General features: G+C 26.3%; 1 protein-coding gene across 2 annotated transcripts; it reads right to left on the bottom strand.

Moving 5' to 3' along the window:
- Positions 1–3325: 3325 nt before the first annotated feature.
- On the bottom strand, positions 3326–12020 carry LOC145833868 (ester hydrolase C11orf54 homolog). 2 transcript variants are annotated; one of them, XM_082941102.1, is made up of 6 exons: positions 11768–12020; positions 10242–10497; positions 9880–9991; positions 6001–6183; positions 4828–5020; positions 3326–3936 (listed from the first exon to the last, which is right to left on the bottom strand). In XM_082941102.1, exons 2-6 carry the CDS (start codon positions 10485–10487, stop codon positions 3717–3719), a joined length of 954 nt encoding a protein of 317 aa, XP_082797228.1. In that variant the 5' UTR covers positions 10488–10497; positions 11768–12020; the 3' UTR covers positions 3326–3716. The 2 variants fall into 2 exon arrangements, with proteins under 2 accessions (XP_082797228.1, XP_082797227.1); XM_082941101.1 differs by lacking the exon at positions 11768–12020 and having other exon boundaries at positions 10242–10519.
- Positions 12021–21431: the final 9411 nt, after the last annotated feature.

Consider the following 21431-nt stretch of genomic DNA (forward strand, 5'->3'; position numbering starts at 1 on the left):
AAACAACTGACTTGTTAACTACTACCAGTAAAAAGATTAATTGAATAGAATAATCTCTCAGCACTACAAAAACACACTAGTCTTTCTTATGCTTAACGAAAATAATTTTCCGTAAGTTATAATGTACGTTTCCGTTTAGTAATAATAACTAAGCTACTACTCCGTGGTGTAGCATCATTTTGTAACCTGATGGACATCAATAACTATAATTTATTTATATCCAGTGGACTTGTTTCACTAGAACATTTTGTTAGCAAACAATTAAATCAGTTAGGACATCAATAACATCAGCAATACTTTTATGTCTTTACTCTTGCTACCATATGATTCATTCATGTCTACTGCAATAGTCTTTTTCTCGTGATTAAATTTAAATTATTGTTGTTGATTATATTTTTGTAAAATTCATATAAACAAACATGCTAAAATATTTTCATTTACGTTGTAAGCGCCCGTTTTTACAATAATAAAACAAATGTATATCAATTTAAAAGGTTAATTTATGTTGATACTTTAGTTAACATTATATGCATAGCAGGGGCGTAGCGTGGGGAGGGACGCTGGCGCATGCGTGCCACCCAAAAAAAAAAGAAGTAAAAAAAAGATGCAATATCTTTATCCTTTATTGTTTATTTTTTTGCTTAATTTGCCTTTTTTCAACTATGTTTTTTCTAGTATTCGAAAAGTAAAACGAAATTTCGAATACAAATTAGTGACAAGTTAGGGAAATTACCCAGTATACTGATTCGGTGCGTAATTGCAAATGCGCACCGATGTTGATGAAAAACTGAGTAAGGAAAAATTTTATAACTTCATAAACTTCATAAGAATTTAGACTCAAACAGTACGCAACTAGTTAGTGCACCGCAGTAGTATAACCTTATGACAACTTTTTTTACAAGGACAAATGCTAACATTTTGTTAACAAACCATAAAGCTAAACCTGCTTTATAGTGATAATGATTTAATAATAAACAAATTGTAGTAAAAGTAGCAATGAACAACTGCTAATAAAATAAAAATAAATTGATAATAAGAACAAAAAATATAACAACATAATTTAAAAGATAAATAACAAAAAACAGAAAAAAATAAAACAATGAATTAAAACAAATAATAAACAAACAGTTCATACTGTGATTACAGTTTTAATCTCACTATACAAAAAGTGTTGTTTAAATTATCTAAACTTAAAATTTTTATTAAAAGTAGTTTCATTTTTTGTTAAGATATCAAACAAATCAAACTTTGTTATTCTATCAGCCATAAAGTTTAAAAATTAATCAATTTTTGTAGCAAGTTGTATTAAAATTTCTTTAGTCACATCATGAATAAATTTATAGCAACTTGTAAAACAGAATTTTTACAATCAATTTTTAGTCTAAAAGACATAATTATTTAATTTTAAATTTAAATCTATTTAGTTTTAAATCAAATTTTAAATGGTATTTAAAAAAAAAATCGTTCTACCAACTGTTTTTAGTATTTAAAAAATTCAACCCTAAAGATCTTAGAATAACTGATTTTAAGATAAGTTAAAAGATATATTTTGTGAATTTTTAAAAGCATTGAAAAATTTGATTTTAAAATAATTATCTTTCAAACATTTTGTTTTGTATCAGAAACATTTAATACAATCTTTCCACACACTCAGGATTTTATGAAGTTTAGGAAAACTTTAGTATGACTCAGTAAAAATCAGGATAACTCAGAATGTTTAAAGTGTTTTTAAGCTCAGGCTGACTGAGGATAGATTTGTTTCTTTTTTAACTCAGGGTAGATTTAGTGGTTTTAAAAGCTTTGTTATAAAGCCTAGTTTCTATTAGTTTAAAAACAATAAAAAAATCTATTTAAGAATTTAAAATGCTTACGATGACACATGACATTTTTAAACTAACTCAGGACAGTTATTTTGACTCAAAGAGTGGCAAGGCAATCCTGATATCTTCAAAGTTAATTGTTTTTCGTTTTTTTTTTTTGTAAAATATGTTTTATAATACTAAAGAAAAAGTAAACATTTGTTTTCATTAATTTTTAGATTATTATTTTAAAAAATATGCAAAGTAATATTGTATGGAATGTTGCAAGTCTAAAAATATGTCAGATAGGAAAATTATCTGAAGTTCAAAAGCTTGAATTGAAAAATAGCAGACCAACACCAGATATTGCTATTACTCAAGACTGCAGTTCAAGTGGTATGAAGTGTTTATTTTTAATTTCTTTAGTATTTCAGGTTTTCTTCATTTGTTAAGATTTATTTTTACAGTTTTGTGTTGTAATATAAGTAAAAATAAAGAAGTTAACAAAAAAAATCAGCTCTTTAGATTTCTTCTACAAAAAATTTAAAACTTTCAATTTTAATACTGAAGATTTAAGATTTTTATATAAAAAATAAAGATAGTATATTAAAAGCTGCAACGAACTAAAAGTATGAGTTATTTTGAGTTTAATACAATACTTTTTTGTTGATATAAAATAGATATTGAAAATTATTTAGAAATTGCACAGAGAAAAATGTTTTGAGGTATTAATTGTTATACTTAGTTGACTATTTATTTGTAGTTCAAGGCCATAAGGGGGGGGTAAGCCATGTTTTTTAGAAGTTGATCTTATTTTAAAGATTTTTTTAAGCTTTAAGATGCTCATTATTGTTTTAAAAAATTCGAATTATTTTTTGAAATATGACCAGTCAAAGTCTGGCCGCATAATAGGTTACCTATGGGAAGGGAAAACTAAAACAGCGAAAAAAGGCTAGTTTGTTTAAAATCTATCTCCTCCTACATTTTTCAAGCAATCTTTTTCAAACTTTAAGAGATTAATCTTTATACAATAACAAAAAAACATTACTTGTGAATTTATAAATTTGTAGTAAAAATGTTTTTTTTTGAATTTTTTTTATTTTTTAAATTTTTTTTTATAAAATTTTAATTTATTCTAATTATCTAAATTCATAAGTAACGTTTTTTTCCTGTAATGTAAGGACAATTTTCTAAGATTTAAAGAAGATTGCTTGAAAAATGAAGTAAGAGATAGATTTTTTGTAATTTTTAAAATTTTCGATAAAATTGACCCCGAAAAATTTGCGACCCAAAAGTTTTGATTTAGGGGAATTTTTGAGAAAAAGATTTTGCGTACCCCCTGACCAAAATACCACGCTACGCCACTGATGCGTAGTAAACTTGTTAATGAGTTATACAGTTATTAAAATGTCCTAATGCGAAAAATAGTAAATATTAGCCTATTATTTTGAACTAAGGGTAATTTTTATTGAAGTGGATTTGAAAAAGAACACGAAAAATATTTAACTTTCCATTTTATTAAAAATTTATATTTTCGAAAACGATGTTTTTAATTAAGATAAAAAATTCTCAGCTTTTTAAATATAAGTAGCTTGAATTACTATATATTTTTATTAAAAAAAAATGTTATTGTATATTATGAAAATAATTACGAAGACAAAAATCACAGACGGCTGAAAAACATTACTTGGCACAAAATTAATTGAGATACAAATTGCTACTATTTTATTATTTAAAGGTTTATTAAAAAAAATCAAAGCACAAATGTAGCTAAAATGAGGAGGCAAAAACAAAACGAAAAAATTAAATGTGATCAAAACTAATTGCTTTTACGTATGATTAGTGGTGAAGAAAATTATTAATAAACACCGATTAATTTCAACCAATCAGAAGGTCGAACGGGCGAGCTCGGACCAATCAGTCTCTTCCGATCTGGTGCGTCTCGTGCGGCCTGTCGATCCGGTATATGAGTTCGGCGGGCGCGAAGTAGCCCACGTACCTGATGACGTCGGGAGTGACGTCACAGTGGTAGTGCCCTCCCTCCCCGTTCACGGTCGAGTAGCCGTGGGTGTGGGTCACCCTCAGGTCCAGCCCGCAGTCGTGCGTGATGAAGGTGGCCATGCAGGTGAAGGGGGCGCTGAAGAGTGGTAAATTTTTTTATTTGAAAAATTTTTCAATCAACATTGATGCTCTTGAAGTATTTTGGTTGATTGAACTGAATTGAAAAAAATATTTAATTTTTTTGTTTAAAAAATATACTAATTTTTTTTTTTTGAAAAAACAATCTCCATTGACTTTAAGATAAAAATTAAGAAAAGAGTATTAAAAGAGAATATGAAATATAATTGATTTCCATGCTTATAATTTAAAATTAAAAAAGCATTTTCGTTGACTCTTGATAAAATCAAAAGTCTGAACAAGATACGAAGCTCTTAATTTAAACTGATTAAAATAAAAATACAAAAAATGTTATTTGGAAAATTATCAACATTGTACTTTTCTGGTTTTACTATAACTTTTATTTTGTTTTTTGCCAATAACGCAACTGTGCAAATATTTTGACAGTGAAAAGCGGGAATTTGAAAACATGGCTCACGAACTTTGTGCAAAACAAACATTTTTATGACCTTGTCATTACTTTTATTTGCTTTTCATTTTTTAATTGATAACGAGAAAGTTTAAGATATTTTCCATAAAAAAAGATGATAAGCATTTGTCTATAATTTTACTTTTTATACTTCGGTTTGATATTATCATATGATTTAGTTCAAATTCAAATAGATGCTAAATTGTATTGAAATATTCATACATTTAAATATAAAAACAAAGAAAGTCAAAACGTATTACAAACTTGATGATTGAACTAATTTTTGTAATTACATGCACAATAAAAAAACCTCACAAAACTTATTTTTATTTAATTTTGAAACAGTATACACTTTAAACAGTTTACAACTTCATGTAGCTGCCAAGGTTCATGGGTAACGCAGCGAGCTCTACCAACTTCAACTAACAAAATATCACCAACCTGGCGTGGAAGAATCTGAGCCAGTTGTTTACGTCATCCTCGCACGTCAGAGGAGTTGGGGAGAAATCGGGCATGACGTGGATCTTTATCTTCCCCTGCTCAACCACGAAGCTGCCCCCCATGCCCACGGGTCGCTCGTTGCCATAGTGATTCAATATGGCCCCGCGCATGCAACTCACAAGGTCGTCCTTACCTGTGAATCATATTAAATTATTTTAATTGTATTTCATATTTTCCTTGCCTAATTTTTATAATTATTTTATTTCAATCGGTAGTTTTTTTATTTTATATTAACACTTTTTTTGCCTGACATTTTGTAAAACTAATAAACATTTTTAAACAATTTGCACATCGTGTTTTTGAGTTGAAATTTTTGAAAATAGTTGGAAGAAATCAGATGAAGTTCATCATTTTTTACAAAATTATTGTCAAATGGTACACACTAGCTACAAAACAAAACATTTGTACTTTTGGAGTTTATTTCAAGGCTTTTATTCTGAATAATTTATTATTAGTTGTTAAGCTTGAGAGAATCCCTAATTGAGTGTCGATTCACATTTGAATAAGAATCAATCGAGTTATAAACTGTGTATGAACATTAATTGGTTTTATAAAAAGGTAAAACCCCAGAGACCTGTGCAGGAGCACATAGTTTAAGAGTTTAAATAAAACACCAAAAACTTTATAAATAAAAATAAGTTATAATTGTATCATCATTAAACAGATCATGCAGAATATAAAAAAAATATATATATTTAATTGAATTTTCCAAAACTTAATATTTAAAAAGTTATCTTGCGCAATGAGTGTAAACAAATTACTTTAAAAACTACTTGATGCCATAAGCATTAAAAAAAATAGCTAATCCGTTTTATCTACAATTTTAAATCTAAACCCATATCACCAAACATTTACGAACAAAATGAAAACAGTGTTATCAATTACAAGTTAAAACAAACAAAGTCAAATTTTAGCACATCAGAAGCTCCTTTAACTTGCAGCTGGCAAGCTAATCGTAAATAAAATAAAAAAACCTGTGTACACAAGCTTGCTTCAAAATAATAATAAAAGTTGTTTTACGCGTGAACACAACACAATTTACTTCGACTGATACTTGACGCCATGGGAAATACAAACAAAAACCAATAGACAAGACATCTGTGAAACAAAAACCTGTTCTGGATTCGGCGGTGACCTTGACGACCCTGCCCGGCTTGCCCTCAGTGCAGAACAGGTTGGCGAGCAGGCAGAACTGGCACGAGGAGTCGTAGTGCTCGTGGTAGCTCTCAAGCACGTGGTCGCGTTCGTCCTTCATTCGCGCCACGTGAGTCAGGTTGTTCCTTTCGAATGCTCCTCCTTTGAAAGTATTATAGTATATTATACTTTCAAATTATTATAGTATATTATACTTTCAAATTATTATATTATATTATATTACTATAAAATTTTATCCCTATGTCCTAGGAAGTATAATATTTTTTTTTATAGTTATCACTTGAGAATGAAACTAGTATAGTTTTGAAAACGTTTGTGAAATAAAATACAAAATAAAATAAGTAACGTCTACATACTTAGTTGCAAATGGTATATAACTACTTTTAAAATCCTTCCTTTAAAAGTAAATATTAAAATAATAAACTTTTTTAGGGTGTTCATGACAGTGTACACAGTGTTTATTCTGTTGGTAATGTTTATGAAAGAGTTAATTATATTAGGTGTTTAAGTTAACGGCGGTAGTAGTAGACTAAATGATGTTTTTTAATGTTTATAAAATTATTTGATTTTAAAATTTATAAAATGGTGTTTGTAGTAACTTTTGAGATATAAGCGATCAAAATTAGAGCGTTCAATAGGTTCTTTATTTGAGGCGCAAACTAAAAGGAAAAAAATAAACAATTTCACTAAAAACCTTCATCCTTTAAACTGCAAATGTTTTAAAACTTTCCAAGAGTACTATAACTTTTAAAAGCTTGTAAGATACAGACTTATTAATTTTAATAATAATTTAAATAATAATTTTTATTTAAAATATAAACAAAAATAATTGACTTTATTATAAATTAGGTCAAAAAAAAATTCATGGATTTTATTTTAAAAATATGGTTCCCACAAATTGTCTGTAATATAGAAAACCACAATTTAGGAAAATTTTAATTAAATTGCTTTAGAATTGAAGGAGGAGATAAATTTATAGTGATTATTTCAAAATTCCAAGAAAATCGGCCCTGAATTTGATATACAGTTGTACAGGGTTCGTGCGCGAAATTCCTTTTCATTTAGCCTGACAGAGACCAATTTAGCCTGACATTTTTTCAAAGTAGAAAAAATCACCTTCAGAAGGCATTTTGGGTGTCGGGGGGTCTCAATTAGCAAATTAACACAATAAAAGTATTCACAAAACTATTTTTAAAGAAAAAATATATACAAATGAATTATTTTTCAACATCTATCAATCGCTTACCCAGCAACTTGAATATTTTTAACTGGTCATTATAATTTCTGCTTCAATGAATTCATAACTTTATTAAATTTTGGGGCTTAGTTACATCCACCTATTATCACCCATATACATGGTTCGTGTCAATTAGTACTTGAATTCGTCAATTATAAGTTACATGACTGGACCAGAAGTTTTTATTAAAACAGAAATGTGAATAAGTCTGTAAAAGAAAAACAAAATGTAATTAAACACATCTCTCAAAAACTTTATGTTATCATTAAAGCATCTTAATTTTTAAAATAACTAATTAAGCTAATCATGATATTACATAAGTTATTTCAAAGAATCTTTTTAAACGAATACATAAAGATAAGTATTAAACACATGATCTGGACTCTAAAACTTATCTTTTCATTAACAACATAATTTTGAAAACATTAAGTTTATCACATACCTGTTTTTAAAATACATGTTTTTATCACTTAATTTGAATTTTTTAAATAAAAAAACTAAATTTTAAAATAAGCTTCATTTTGCTAAGTAAAATTATCTAAGCGTTATAATAAACGGAAACATTTAAAAAGAGTAAAATAAAAGTTACTATCAACTCATTAACTTGCAAAATATGATTCTACTACTTATGAAACTTATATCTTTAAGCTAAGTTTTAGTCTTGTGAATATCTCTAATAACTTTGAATGAACAGAAAATAAAATATATGAACAAACTGCTAAGAGTATTAATCTAAAAAGTATTTGGTATAAAGCCTTTATATTAGAAATTAAAACAGTTTAACTAACTACGCTCTGAAAAACAAAGCTCATGTAAACAAATTCAGACACACAGCTAAGTTGTTAAACTAAACTGTAATGTTTAAACTGTACTTTTTATGAATTTTTATAATTATGACGTATATAATCTACTAAAAACAAAATAATGAAGATTCTTAAAATTATTTTAGAGATTCAACAAAAGGTTTTAAGCACTTATTTTTACAAATACTGACTGATTTTGTCTTCAATAATTAAATCTTTATTTAGAAATAAATTCACATCTCAATTTATTCTTAATTAAAAAAATTTCATGCATTAGAACTGACAAAAACTGAGATTCTCAAATTTTTAAACATAAAAACTGATTTAGCCTGACGTTTTTCAACTTTTTTCAAAAAAACTGATTTAGCCTGATTTAGCCTGACGCGCACGAACCCTGGTTGTATCAGAATTTTTTTTTTTAACTTGTTACATCTCAAAAATTAATTGATGTTTTTTTTTATCTTTTAGTACATAATCCAAACTTTCAAATAAGATTCTATATTAATTTTTGTAAAAAAAAATTTTTTTGGACTCCCTATGTCCTAAATTACTATAAAATAGTATATTATATTTTGTATATAAGTAAATGTTGGTTTTTGTAGTATTTATACTATTTATGATACTTAAAAAATAGTATATAATATTTGGTATATAAGTAAATGTTGTTGATTTTAGTATTTATACTATTTATGATACTTATAAAATAGTATATAATATTTGGTATATAAGTAAATGTTGTTGTTTTTAGTATTTATACTATTTATGATACTTAAAAAATAGTGTATAATATTTGGTATTTAAGTATATGTTGGTGTTTTTAGTATTTATACTATTTATAATATTTTTAAAATATTAAATTATATTTGGTATAAAAGATAATGATCGTTTTTGTAGGGTTCATTTATAGGTTGCGTAATAGTGTATAGAGAGTAGGGTTTCCAAAACTTTTTTTTCAAATGACCCCCTTTAAAGAAATTAAAAAAGCTATGGCTCTCTTCAACAAGATTACTTAAAAAACTACCATTAAAAACACCAAAGACCTTTCTTTTTTGCTCTTCATCAACAACTCCAGAATATCTGGTGTAAGTTTCAAATTTTGACCTGATGGCCCTTTTGCTGCTCATGGCCCGCTGAGTATCACTCATGGCCCCCTAAATTACCACTTGGCCCTCTTTGGGAAACTCTGATATAGATTTAAGTCACAGTGAGCCTAAACTAAAATACTTCATAAAAAATTCCAATAACATTTAACACTAGTGTGATGATAAAGTTTGATTCTTCTTATTGTAATTTATTACACTTTCTTAAAATTGAAAATGTTATTTAGTTACAAAAATATATGCTTCTTATTTACAGACCATACTTTATTTCAAAATATAAGTTTTTTTTTTAAACCACTGTTGACTATATTATTTCTATCTTTTTACAATTTAGTACTTAATTTGAAAAATTTATTAAATACTATTTAAAAGCAGAAAGTTTTTGAGTGTACCCTGTAACTTTATTATCAGTTTTATTTATAACTGCAAACTAAAATTTTTTAAATCTGTGTTTACACTCTGGAGCTTATATATACACCTCATTTGAAATAAAATAAGTATATATAAAATAATTTTAAAATCTAGTAATAATTTAATGTCTACGCTACACGAAATTTAATATTAGATTTAATAATTTACGTAAATTTAAAACTTAAAATAAGGTATTTAAACAAGAACTTTAAACTTTAAGAACAAAAGTTAATAAGTAATTAAAAAATTAACAAGCAACTAATTTACAATTGTGATTTTTAAACACCTTGGCACCTGATGTTGGGTATCATTTCGCAGTTGATTCCAACGACGTGTTTGGAACCGGCACCCGCGCCTAGTATGGCACATCCCGGCAGGTCGACCATCTCTGACACTTTCTGCAAAAATTTAAACTGGGTTACTACTGTTGTACAACGTGTAATAACACCTTTATGTTTGAAACGCATAGAATCTTACTTATTAAAATACTAATAAAAATAAAACAGTAGTTCAATAATTATTTATTTACTTTTATTAATACTTAAACTTTTTTGTTTCAAAAAGTAAAAATTAATAATTTTTTAAACAACTAAACAAATTTAAATATTTTATGAGGTTTCAAGTGTTTGTCTAAACAAATATGTCCACCTGCAAGTCATACACTTTAGTTTTGTACTGTGAGGTGGGTATCAAGTAAGGGACACCCCCTACATCCGCCAGCCTTGTGTTGCCAAGGAGACCCTTGGAAGCGAGTCCGAAGGGGGCCTGGGTCAGGTCGGGACACTCCACCACCTGGCAAGTTGACGACTTGTAGTTCGTCTCAAGACCTTTCCGGATGACAGTGGCCAGCTCTTCGAGGTCGGGCACGTGAAGGGGCTTGCTTTCCACTTTCATTGTGACGTAACTATTATTTAATTTTTTGAATAAATGCTGTGAACGGAGGTTATAAACATCAAGGTAACACTCTCATGGTTTAAAAATCAACATGCTACTAAGTCTGAACTTTTATATGAAGCTTACTTTTAATTTGTACTTAAATTTATAAAAAGTTATTCATGTGGTAAGTGAACATAATCGACATTGTTTTAAATTTAATAACTTAAAGTGCTCATGATATTTAAAATTTTAACTAAAACTATATTGTATCAAAAGATTTTCTAACAACATTGTTTAAAAGGACACACATAGTGTTAGCAAAGAACATAAAGTGTTTACAAATAAAAAACATGTGAAAAACAACATATACTTTTAGTCATAAACTAGTTTTGTAAAACCACTAAAAGAATATACCAATTTATTCCTTAAAATATTTAGACAACTATATACTTTTAGTAAATTCGTAAAAAAAAATTGTAAATTTTTTTTTTAAACCTTCAGTTTGTTACTATAAAAATAGAGGGGTGAAATAAATTGTTAAAATTAGCATCTCTCTTGTGTTATGCAAACTTGTTTTTATTTACATCTCATTAAAAAGTTTACAGTAATACATACTAGTACTTTTTTTTTGAAAAAAAGTTTAAAAAATGACTAAATAATGTGTAATTAATTTAAATTTGTGAACAAGTGTTTATTTATTTTTCGTCCAAGTACTTACAGTAATTCTGTTTAAAGATTTTTTTTTGATAAACAAATTTTTGCTTAAAAAAAATTGTTTTAATCATTGTCCTTTAAAACAAGTTTTTAAAGCAAGTAAATACTTTTTTTTAATATAAAAATTTGTAAAATTCTACCAAATATCAAAATTGTACCAACAACAATGAAAAATAATAAAACCTCCATCTCTATTAAACAGGATTGCCACTCGTTTTTTCAAAAAATTTTCCAAGTTTTCAAAATTTCCTCCAGGTTTTAAAAGTACACACTTTTGGGTCTATTTTTAGTTTAAAGTCAAGTTTAAGGTAAAAAACTGTGTTAAATAGTATAAAAACATTAAAAAGATTCTGTAAAGCTACTTCAAATGTATTTTATAATAAAAAAAATTTTTGATAAAGACAAAAAAAATTATATTTATGGAGAAATTATTTACATGTATAAATTGTTGAAAATTCCAGGTTTTTCCAGGTGTTTTTCAAAATTTCTCAAATGCCAGGTCTTTTTTGGCTAAATTGTCAAATTCCAGGTTTTTCCAGGTAGAGTGGCAACCCTGATTAAAACAAAAAACAATAATAAGTTACCTTTCTTAAGATATCAGTTTCAGATTAAATAAAAAGATAACAACTCATTTTCTTTGTTTTTAAAAAAATAGTTCTTTGATTGCCCAGCTTTATTGACATTAGTAGCCAAACATTTTGGCAACCCTGACAAGAATTTACATTTTGCAATATAAATTTGCTAATCTTGCATGATTAAAAATTATTCATTAAAAAAACTGTTGTACTCAAAAATGTTTAACATAACTTAAAAAATGAATTATTTTGTAGTTTTAAAAAGTTATATGACAAAAATAATCAAAAAAAAAATTTTTTGAATTATAAAACAACATGAACATAAAATATAGGCTTTAAATTTTAAAAGAGAAACTGTATACTGATTTAAAAAAATATTGCTTAATGATTAAGCTATTAAGCATAAAAACTGTATTTGAATTTAAATGAATTTTTTAATATTGTGTACAAGAATTATAACTTAGTTAAAGCACTATGCACTATTAATTTTAATTTACAAATAATATTTACTTTCAATACTTTATTTTTAGTGAAAAAATTATTAGGCTTGAAATATTTTACACAACAAGAAAACTGACAAAATTAAGTCTTTATTAAATAATTGAATACTTTATAAACAATAAAAGTTTTGTAAAGTTACTATAATAAAACATTTATTATTATGTTTTAATAAAGTATTATGGTCAGTAGTATGACAAAATATTAAGAATAAACAAAGAAGCATATATTTTTTTAATTTAAATATTTAAAAGTATTACTCTTACAACCACAACAGATGTTCACAGCATGAAACATAAGTTCAACTATTAAAACTTATATAAATTGATGATCAAGCAAAGCACCATTGTTTAAAACTACATCCTAGTCTGGTAGCACTCAATTAACAGTAACAAATGTTTGCTTCCTTATAAATTAAAAAACTTTTTTATTATAATTGATAAAAATTGATAGCTAAAAAAATGTTAGCTACAATAAGTTTGCACCTATTTGTGTGAAAACCTCCTTTGTACACCATAAGATTACTATCAAGTTTAAACAACACAAAAAGAAGAAACAGCAAGCTCTTTTTTTACAGTAAATCTCTTGGGAGTAAAGGCATCAACTAGTTTATTGTTTCTGAAATGAAATGCTCTAATTTCTTCTTCTTCTTCTTGTTCGGGTGGTCCTTTGCGCTCGTGAATGTAAACTGTATCATCTTTATCAACTTCATAAATGAGGCATAACCTGTTCTCTGAAATTGGAAGAACGTTTTCAGCAAAATAAAAATGCTGATTTTTAACATCAAACACCAAAACTATATTGTGAAAGCGGTTTACTTCAAGGAAAGCTTTGTGCTGCTTTTTTAAGAAAAATAACTTTCTAAACAAAAAGCTTCTCACTTGAATAGAAAAAAGTCTTTGTTTCATAACTCCGCCAGTGCCAAACTTGATTTTTTCAGATAAGCTATCATTGCTTATTACAGTCAATGTTTTAGCGCACACTGTAAGCATATTTATTTCCTGAAGATAATTCAAAAGGTAATACTTAGCAGTAGTATTGCTAGTATAAGGGTGATAAAATATGTACAGTTTTTCATCATAACACATTGAAAAGTACATAAACATGCCACAAATATTTTCACAATCTTTGTGTTTTACAAGTTTTTTTACATTAAATGAGTTGACTTTACAAACTTGTAATACTTCATTATCACCAGTTTTACGTAGCACTGATACTTTGAGCTTTAATCTGTCATCATTATTCCAACTAAAAGGATCATCATTTTGACTGAGAAGATAGTCATTTCGATTAAGGAGATCATCATTTCGACTAATAAGATACACATTATCATTGTCTGAGCAAATTTTAGACCCGTTACTAAACACACCTTTAATATTGAAAAGGTTTCCAGTTATCAAGTCATACTGAAAAAGAGATTGACTGTTAGCAAAAGTTTGTACTATTATACTGTTGCTAAAATAATGTAATTTATTGCTAAAAACCACTTTTTCAAGTTTAATTACATGATCAGCTCCATTCTGATTTAATAATCTAATGTAATTATTTTCATCACAACCTTCTGCAAGATACAAACCAGCAAACGAAGGCGAACCACTTTCTTTGAATTTCAAAGCAATTTCTTTAAAGTCTTTGCAAACTAGTGGATTACTTTCCATGATGCTTAATTGCTTGTCCAAGTTTTTAATGTTAAGATTATAAATAAAATGATCTAAACACTTCTTGCTTAGACACTCAATTTGCAAATAATCAGAAATTTGGAAAACTTCAAAAATAATACTATTATTCATATTAATAACATCAGTACTTACATATTCTATAACCTGTTTGAAAACCTTTGCTGTTACCGGAAGACTGACTTCAGTAAATTCTGAGTTAAAGTCTGCAAAGCATGACTTTGTAATTGACTTAAAGTAATGTGATTTTTCAAGCAACTTTTCTTTAGACACAATTAAGATTTGATCTTTATTTAGACGCACTTTTAAAGTTTCTTCTTTGATGTTTTGAATTTCTTTTTTTGATTTATTACTGTTTTGAATAACCAAATTATTACTAATAGACATTCCTTTCATTTCAGCTACTTAAAAAGCACAACTGCAAAAAGTAGTAATTATTTAATTATTTTAGACCTATAGTATTTTTTTTATATAAATTTTCAACTTGAAAGCATTTTATACTCAAAAAAGTTTAATTTATGAAAAACAAAAAAGTAATTACATTTTATAGAATTAGAAACTAGTTATTTTGTGTCTACTAAAACAGATTGCAATATTTATAAAAAAGTTTCGTTCAATGTTTTATCACTATTTTATCAGTTAAGAAAATTAAAAACAAGTAAAAGTATTTTAAAAAGATCTAGATACAGTGACATATAACACTTAGGGTTGCCACTTGTTTTTTCAATTTTTTTTCCAGGTTTTTAAAAGTACACATTTTTGGGTCTATTTTTAGTTTAAAGTTAAGTTTTAGGTAAGAAACTGTGTTAAATAGTATAAAAACAGTGAAAAGATACTGTAAAGATACTTTAAATATGTTTTTTAATAAAAAAATTAAATTTTAACAATTTTTGTTTTTTATATGATATATTTTTTGAGTTAAATTGAAATTTTCTACTGGACATGTGAAAATTGTTAAAATTACAGGTTTTTCCAAGTTTTCTTCAAAATTTCTCAAAATCCAGGTTTTTCCAGGTTAATTGGCAACTCTGAATACTGACCTAATAGAATGTTATGACTGCTTTTAGTACAACAGGATTGCCAAAGGTTTTTTGTAATTTTCTTCTAAGTTTTTGAAGAACAAGTTTTGTTGCCAATTTTAAGTATAAAACTGAACTAAAACTAAAAAAACTATCTTAATAGTAAAACAATATTGAAAAATACTGTGAAACTATTTTAATTGCGTTTTTAATAGAAAAAAAAATATATAAAAAAAACCTTTTTTATCTTTATGATAGAATTTTTAAAGTTTATCAAAACTTTGTTACTAACATGAAAAAATTGTTTAAATTTCCATGTTGCTTCAGGTTTTTAATGATTTTTGTTCAGATTTAGACGTTTTTCCAGTTTTTGTTTTTTAATTTCTCCAATTACAGGTTTTGATTGCCTAAATTGTTAAATTCCAGGTTTTTCAGGTTTTTAGCAACGCTGGTATAAACACTGACCAAAAACAAAGTAACAAAAAGTCAAGTTTTGGTTCTAAAATAACAAAACATATCAACTAAATAAATTAAATCTCATTCATATATATAAAATATTTGAGGTCTTCAGAAATCTTAAAACTATGCTGATGTTTTGTAAAAAAAAAACAGAACTATCATGAGTCAGCCTGATATTAAAATACAAACTCAAAATATCTTATACTGAGACATTCTGATGTTTTCACAAATTTCAAAACACCCTGAGAGTGTGACAACCCTCCAACAAAGTAAATAAAATGATCACAAACAAACACTTGAAAATAAAATTAATTTTATAAAAGTAAAGCTAAATTTAAAGATTAAAAAATGAATAAGTGAACAAATAAAGTTTGGCTTTGACTTGCGGTTTAAATTTAAATAATTGTATCATTTTCCTTGTTCTTTAGCTTTTGATAACAGTTTATCAGCTGATATCAATATTATTTTAATCGTTAAGTTTAGCTTTACTTCTATAAAATAACTTTTAATTACAAGTGTTTATTTTTGTTCATTTTATTAATTTTATTGCAGGGTTGCCGCACACCAGGGACGTAGCTAGCTCAAAAAAGTTACGAATCTGCAAAGAAAAAAATCAAGAATAACGTGTGATGACGTCATAACGGGAATAGAGTAGTTTTAACTACCTTTAATTTATATGAAAGTGTGCAGTTTTGTTAAAAGTTTAAAAATAAATTGAATGTTGAAGTATAATGAATAACTGAATACAAGGCAATTTGTACTGCTCTTGACCCCCTATAATTCTTTATGTGTTGAGACTTTTATGAACCTATAAAACCTTTCATTAAAAATAAAATATTAATTAAGAATTTAACTTTAATAGTATTACTAACAGTCCTAAAATATATAACTTTTAAAACAGTTTCCCGAATTGAGAGAACATTTGCAAAAATTGTTAATTTTATTAGACAAAAATCATAAATTTTAGGAGTTAAATAAAAAACAAAAGAGATATAAAATAAAAAAGTAGACAACATTAGATAAAATTCAGATTTACAATTACTTTATTTTGTCAAAAATAATTCATAAGAAAAGAAAGAGTACACTTCTTTGTAAATGTTATTACTAGCTTTGGTAGCATAAAGATTTTAGCTTTAAAAAAGAATAAAACTTTGTCTTACTAAAAAAAAAATTGTTAAATAAAAGCTGTAAAAAAGAATCAAACTTTTTTTTTTACAAAACAAACTAAATAGAACAACTTAATTAAACAACCACAAACTTTGAATATTAAACATCAATATTTTTCAGATACAATGTAAAACATATAAATAAATTCAAACATAAAGATTTTTAAACATAAAATATATTCTTTTTATTTTTTAATACTTGTTATGAACTAATAATACAACTATACACTTGTTAAAATAAATAGTATTAACTTATTCTTTTTAATCTTAGATTGAAAAAGTTATATAAAACTTTTATCATTTATCAAACATAGATTAAAGAATTAAACTGATATATTTTATAAATTTAATAAACCACTCTAAAATTTATAAACTTATTTTAGAACAACAGATACAATACATATTCTTGATACGTTTATAAAAGAAATAATATACAATAATCTTCATATTGTAAATAACAACGCTTGTAGAAACATAAAATTTAAAGTAATATTTGAAAACAAGTTGAAACAAACTTTATATTTTACATAGCTGTCTGAAAACATCATTCAAAGAGCTTTTTCTTGAAGTACTTATCTGGAACTTTTTGTAACAAACTGAACTTCAGATTGATTGACTTTGTTAATAGCTTTGAGAAATTAGCTCTTAGGGTTAAGATATATCTAAACATACAATGCTACCATGTCAATTTAAAAAAAAACTGTCCTGAGTGACTTTTAACTGTCTGAAAAGTCCTATTTTTGTTCTATATCATTAAAATAAGACTAACTTTTCAAATTTATCAATGTTTTCTTTTACAAAATTGGTTAAAAAACAAAGATTTATTAAAACTAGCCAGCAAAATCTCATTCAAATCTAGAAAAAATTGGTTATGAAATTATTAACAAACCTAAAAATGTCCTTAGTTTTTCATAGATAAAAAAAACTATACTGAGTCAGCTTGAGTTCAAAAGTAAAACTCTAAATATCCTAGAGTTATCCAGGATACTTTGAGTGTACGGCAACAATGTACAATTTAAATCTTTCAACTTTGCTAAAAAATTCAATAAAAACTTCAACTAAGTTAAGCATTTATAAAATATTTAAAACAAGTTTTAATTATAAAATAAAGTTCTAAAATACAAAAAAAAAACTATAATTTGATTTGTTTATATTAATCTTGAAAAAATAAAAACTTTAACTAACCTAAGCATTTATAAAATATTTAAAACAAGTTTTAATTAAAAAATAAAGTTCTAAAATATAAAAAATTAACTATAATTTGTTTATATTATTCTTGCAAAAATATTATATTATTGAGTTTTTCAGTTTGTCTTCTTGTTGCAAGCTATTTTTCTTATTGTGTTATTTTTTCTTATTTAATAGATTCTAATCTTCTTGGTAAAACTTCAGGAAATTATATTATCATCACTGTTTCAAAAGTTTTTCATTTTTGTATATTTGTCAAGCACAGAGATTTAATCTTTAAACATTCAACTCAGAGGGTCAATTTGATTTAAAACAAAAGTTTATTCTTCATGTTAGTTTATTTTGAGGTTCATCTACTTAAAAATTCATCTTGATATATATCTTCTGTCTGTATTTGCTCTTTTGTAACACAAAAAAATGTAAATTTTAAAAAATGTTAAGTTCTTTTTGACTCACCACAACCATTTCAATAGTACAAGATCCTCTCTAACACTTACTTTTTTTATTTTCTCACATCATTTAAAAGAAATCTACAGCTTTCAAATGGATTTTTCTACAATAGTTTGCTATTTAATAACAAAAAGCTACACTAACCTATTTGTATACAATTTAGATGTATTCAAATTGTTCAATATTTATGACACTAAAAGTGCTAGAGAGTATCATAAATGTGTAAAAATTATCTATCAGGAGTGCAAAACTAAGTATTAACAGATACTTAAAAAAGCTAAATAAACAAGGTCTTAAAAGCTGAATAATTGAAAGAAAAGCAAGTTTTTTTGCACAAATGTTTACGTTTCTGTAGATTTGCAGAAACGTACCAAGCTACGTGCCAAAGTCCAATTTATGAAAATCTCAGGATGACTCAGTTTAATTTGAAATGTTTTATTTTTTTTATCTCAGGCAGACTAAGAAATTTTCTTAAGGAGTATGTTAGTTGAAAATTATACCAATGGCTGTATACAACTTTTAAAACTATTATTATGAAATTTGGTTAAGTTAAATGTTAACTTTTTGATTCTCTTAAGCACTGGTATTACTTTTGCTAATAATAAGCAATTCATTTAATTTCCAATTAATTACTAATCTACAATATTTTATTTATTTATCTAAGCTTCACTATGTAAGTGTCCTTGCCACAGATCATCAATACTTAAAAGTAGTGATCTACCAAATATTTGGCCGAATCCTAATTTCAGAATAAGACTCGGATTTGGCCGAAACCTAAATGTCAAAATAAGACTCGGATTTGGATTTGGCCAAAGATTAGGTAGACCACTTTAAACGTTTTGAATTTTACTTAAATGTTTGTCAAAAGTTAATCTAAATGTAAAACTAGTGAACTATTTAACGATTTAGTGAATTAAAAATAATTTTTCACACTTATAATAGCCTTATCATCATTGATCAAGAGTTTTGCGCACAGTATAAAAACTATGATATATTATTTTTGTTAGACTCTCAATAAAATTAAGTACATAGTTAAGGCATTTAATCTCAGCATTTTAGATAACCGCTCTTATTTATTCATCATATGTTTAGTTTTTTGTTTGCTTGTTGTAATAAACTGCTGCATTATTCATACAAAGAAAAAAATTGCAACTTAAATATGAAACATTAAAGCAGATACTTGCATAGATATACTTTTGTTAATATTTTATTATTTATTTAATTGATAGTTTTAATTTATGACATATATGTTATAACTTCCGAGATTTTAGTATTTTATTTTGAAAACAACGTTTTCAAGATAAAAAGTCTGTTAGCAATAAAATCTTAATCAATTTGTAATGAACTGCTGTAAGTACTTGCTTTATTCATTGTTAAACTTAGAGTGATAAGAGAATATTTAAAGCTTGCTGCAGTTTTGAGAAATAAGGCTTAAAATCCATGGTACAACTTTTAATCAAAAAAACTTTGCCTGATGATTTATAAAAGTTTTAGAAGCAGCTTATATCTTTTGAGTTAAAAATTTAGTAATATTGTTGTGTGGTTCTTTTGTATAGCAGATACATCACCAAAACTATCTTACCTAACTTATATAAAGTAGTCTAGAATAGTCTATGGTATGATATATAAAATTAACTGATACTTTATAATAAGTTATTATCATGTCCAATTTAAGAAATACAAATACCAAGCTGCCCACGCTATAAAGTCACCCGTCTGCAGGAAAAGTATGGGGAAAAAGATCAGGTTGACAATCTACCCACATACAGTCAACCAGACCCAACTGAGACTTTGGATGTTGGCCACACCAACATCCTTAGCTCACAAGTAATAAATGAATTTCTATTTTATTTCAATCTCTACTTTTTGGAATGAAAAATTGTTGTGAAAACAAAAATATTAAATTAATTAAAGTTATATCATTCTGTTTTCAGGGTTGCCAAAAAACCTGGAACCCTGGAATTTGAAAATTTACATTAAAAAACCTGGAAAAGTAAAAATTTTGGGAAATTATTTAAAAAAAAAACTATAAAAACCTGAATTTTTAAACAAAAATCACTAAAAACCTGGAATTTTAAACATTTTTTACATGTTAAGTAATAAAATTTTGATTTAACACAAAAAATCTATCGTAAAGCTACATTTCTTATTGGCATTATTACAAAATTTTGTTATTAAAACACACTTGTAAAGTAACTTTACAGTATCTTTTTAATGTTTTTAAACAGTTTAACACAGTTTTAAACCTTAAACTAAACTAAAAAAAGACCTAAAAACGTGTACTTTTAAAAACTTGGAGGAATTTTTGATAACCCAGAAAAAATTTGCCAAAAACATTTGGCAACCCTGTTGTTAGCAATTAGTGGAAACTAGAGACCTTTATTTGTTATATATTTTTTAATAAAACAGCTTTAAAAAATATTTGGCTAATTTTATACTGTTTTTAGTGCGTAAGTATAGTTTAAAAAAACTATTTATTTTTTTATTTGTTTGTTAGCTTTTATTAATTACAGCAATCAAGGATTGCCAATCACTCATGGTACTCATGGAAACGCAGGGTATTTTATAAGCTAAAATTAAGTGATAAAAAGCATATCTGTTTTGGGGCTAATCAAGTAGTGATTCTCCTATATTGCCACCAGAGAAACCAAAACCACCACACTCTGTGAACCTTGATCTGAACAAGTTTTCAACTTACTATTTTTTGTTTAAAAACAAACACAGCTACACAATACGACGAGCAACATGATTCTATTTATGAAGAAATTGAATAAGAAATAAAGGGGCTTTTTTGCTACAGAGAACTTTAATGCAAAAACTGAAGAGAGTAAAGTCTTAAACTGGTGGAACTTGAAAAAGACAAAATACCCACATCTTGCAAGCTTTGCAAGAAACATCTTGCTGCACTATCATCTTTTTTGTGTTCTGAAAGATTATTTCCTGAAGCTGGAAACTTGTACAAGCAAAAGCAAAATTGATTGCTTCCAAAGACAGGCAAAAAAACTTTTAGTTCTCCAACTCAACTTGAATAAAAAACAATAGTGTTTTGTAGTAAAACAGAGATATCTTTTGCGATTGTAGTTCGTTTCATACTTTTAAACAGTTGCCTAAGTTAATCTTTGTTTTTTTTTGTCATGGTAAAAGTGTAATCCTAAGTGGAGTTTAAAAACTTTTTATTACAATTGCAATTCCTATTCTTTTTTAAGCATTTACTACA

Source organism: Thalia democratica, chromosome 4 (genome assembly GCF_965202585.1).
Source record: "Thalia democratica chromosome 4, ktThaDemo2.hap1.1, whole genome shotgun sequence".
NCBI lineage: Eukaryota > Metazoa > Chordata > Thaliacea > Salpida > Salpidae > Thalia > Thalia democratica.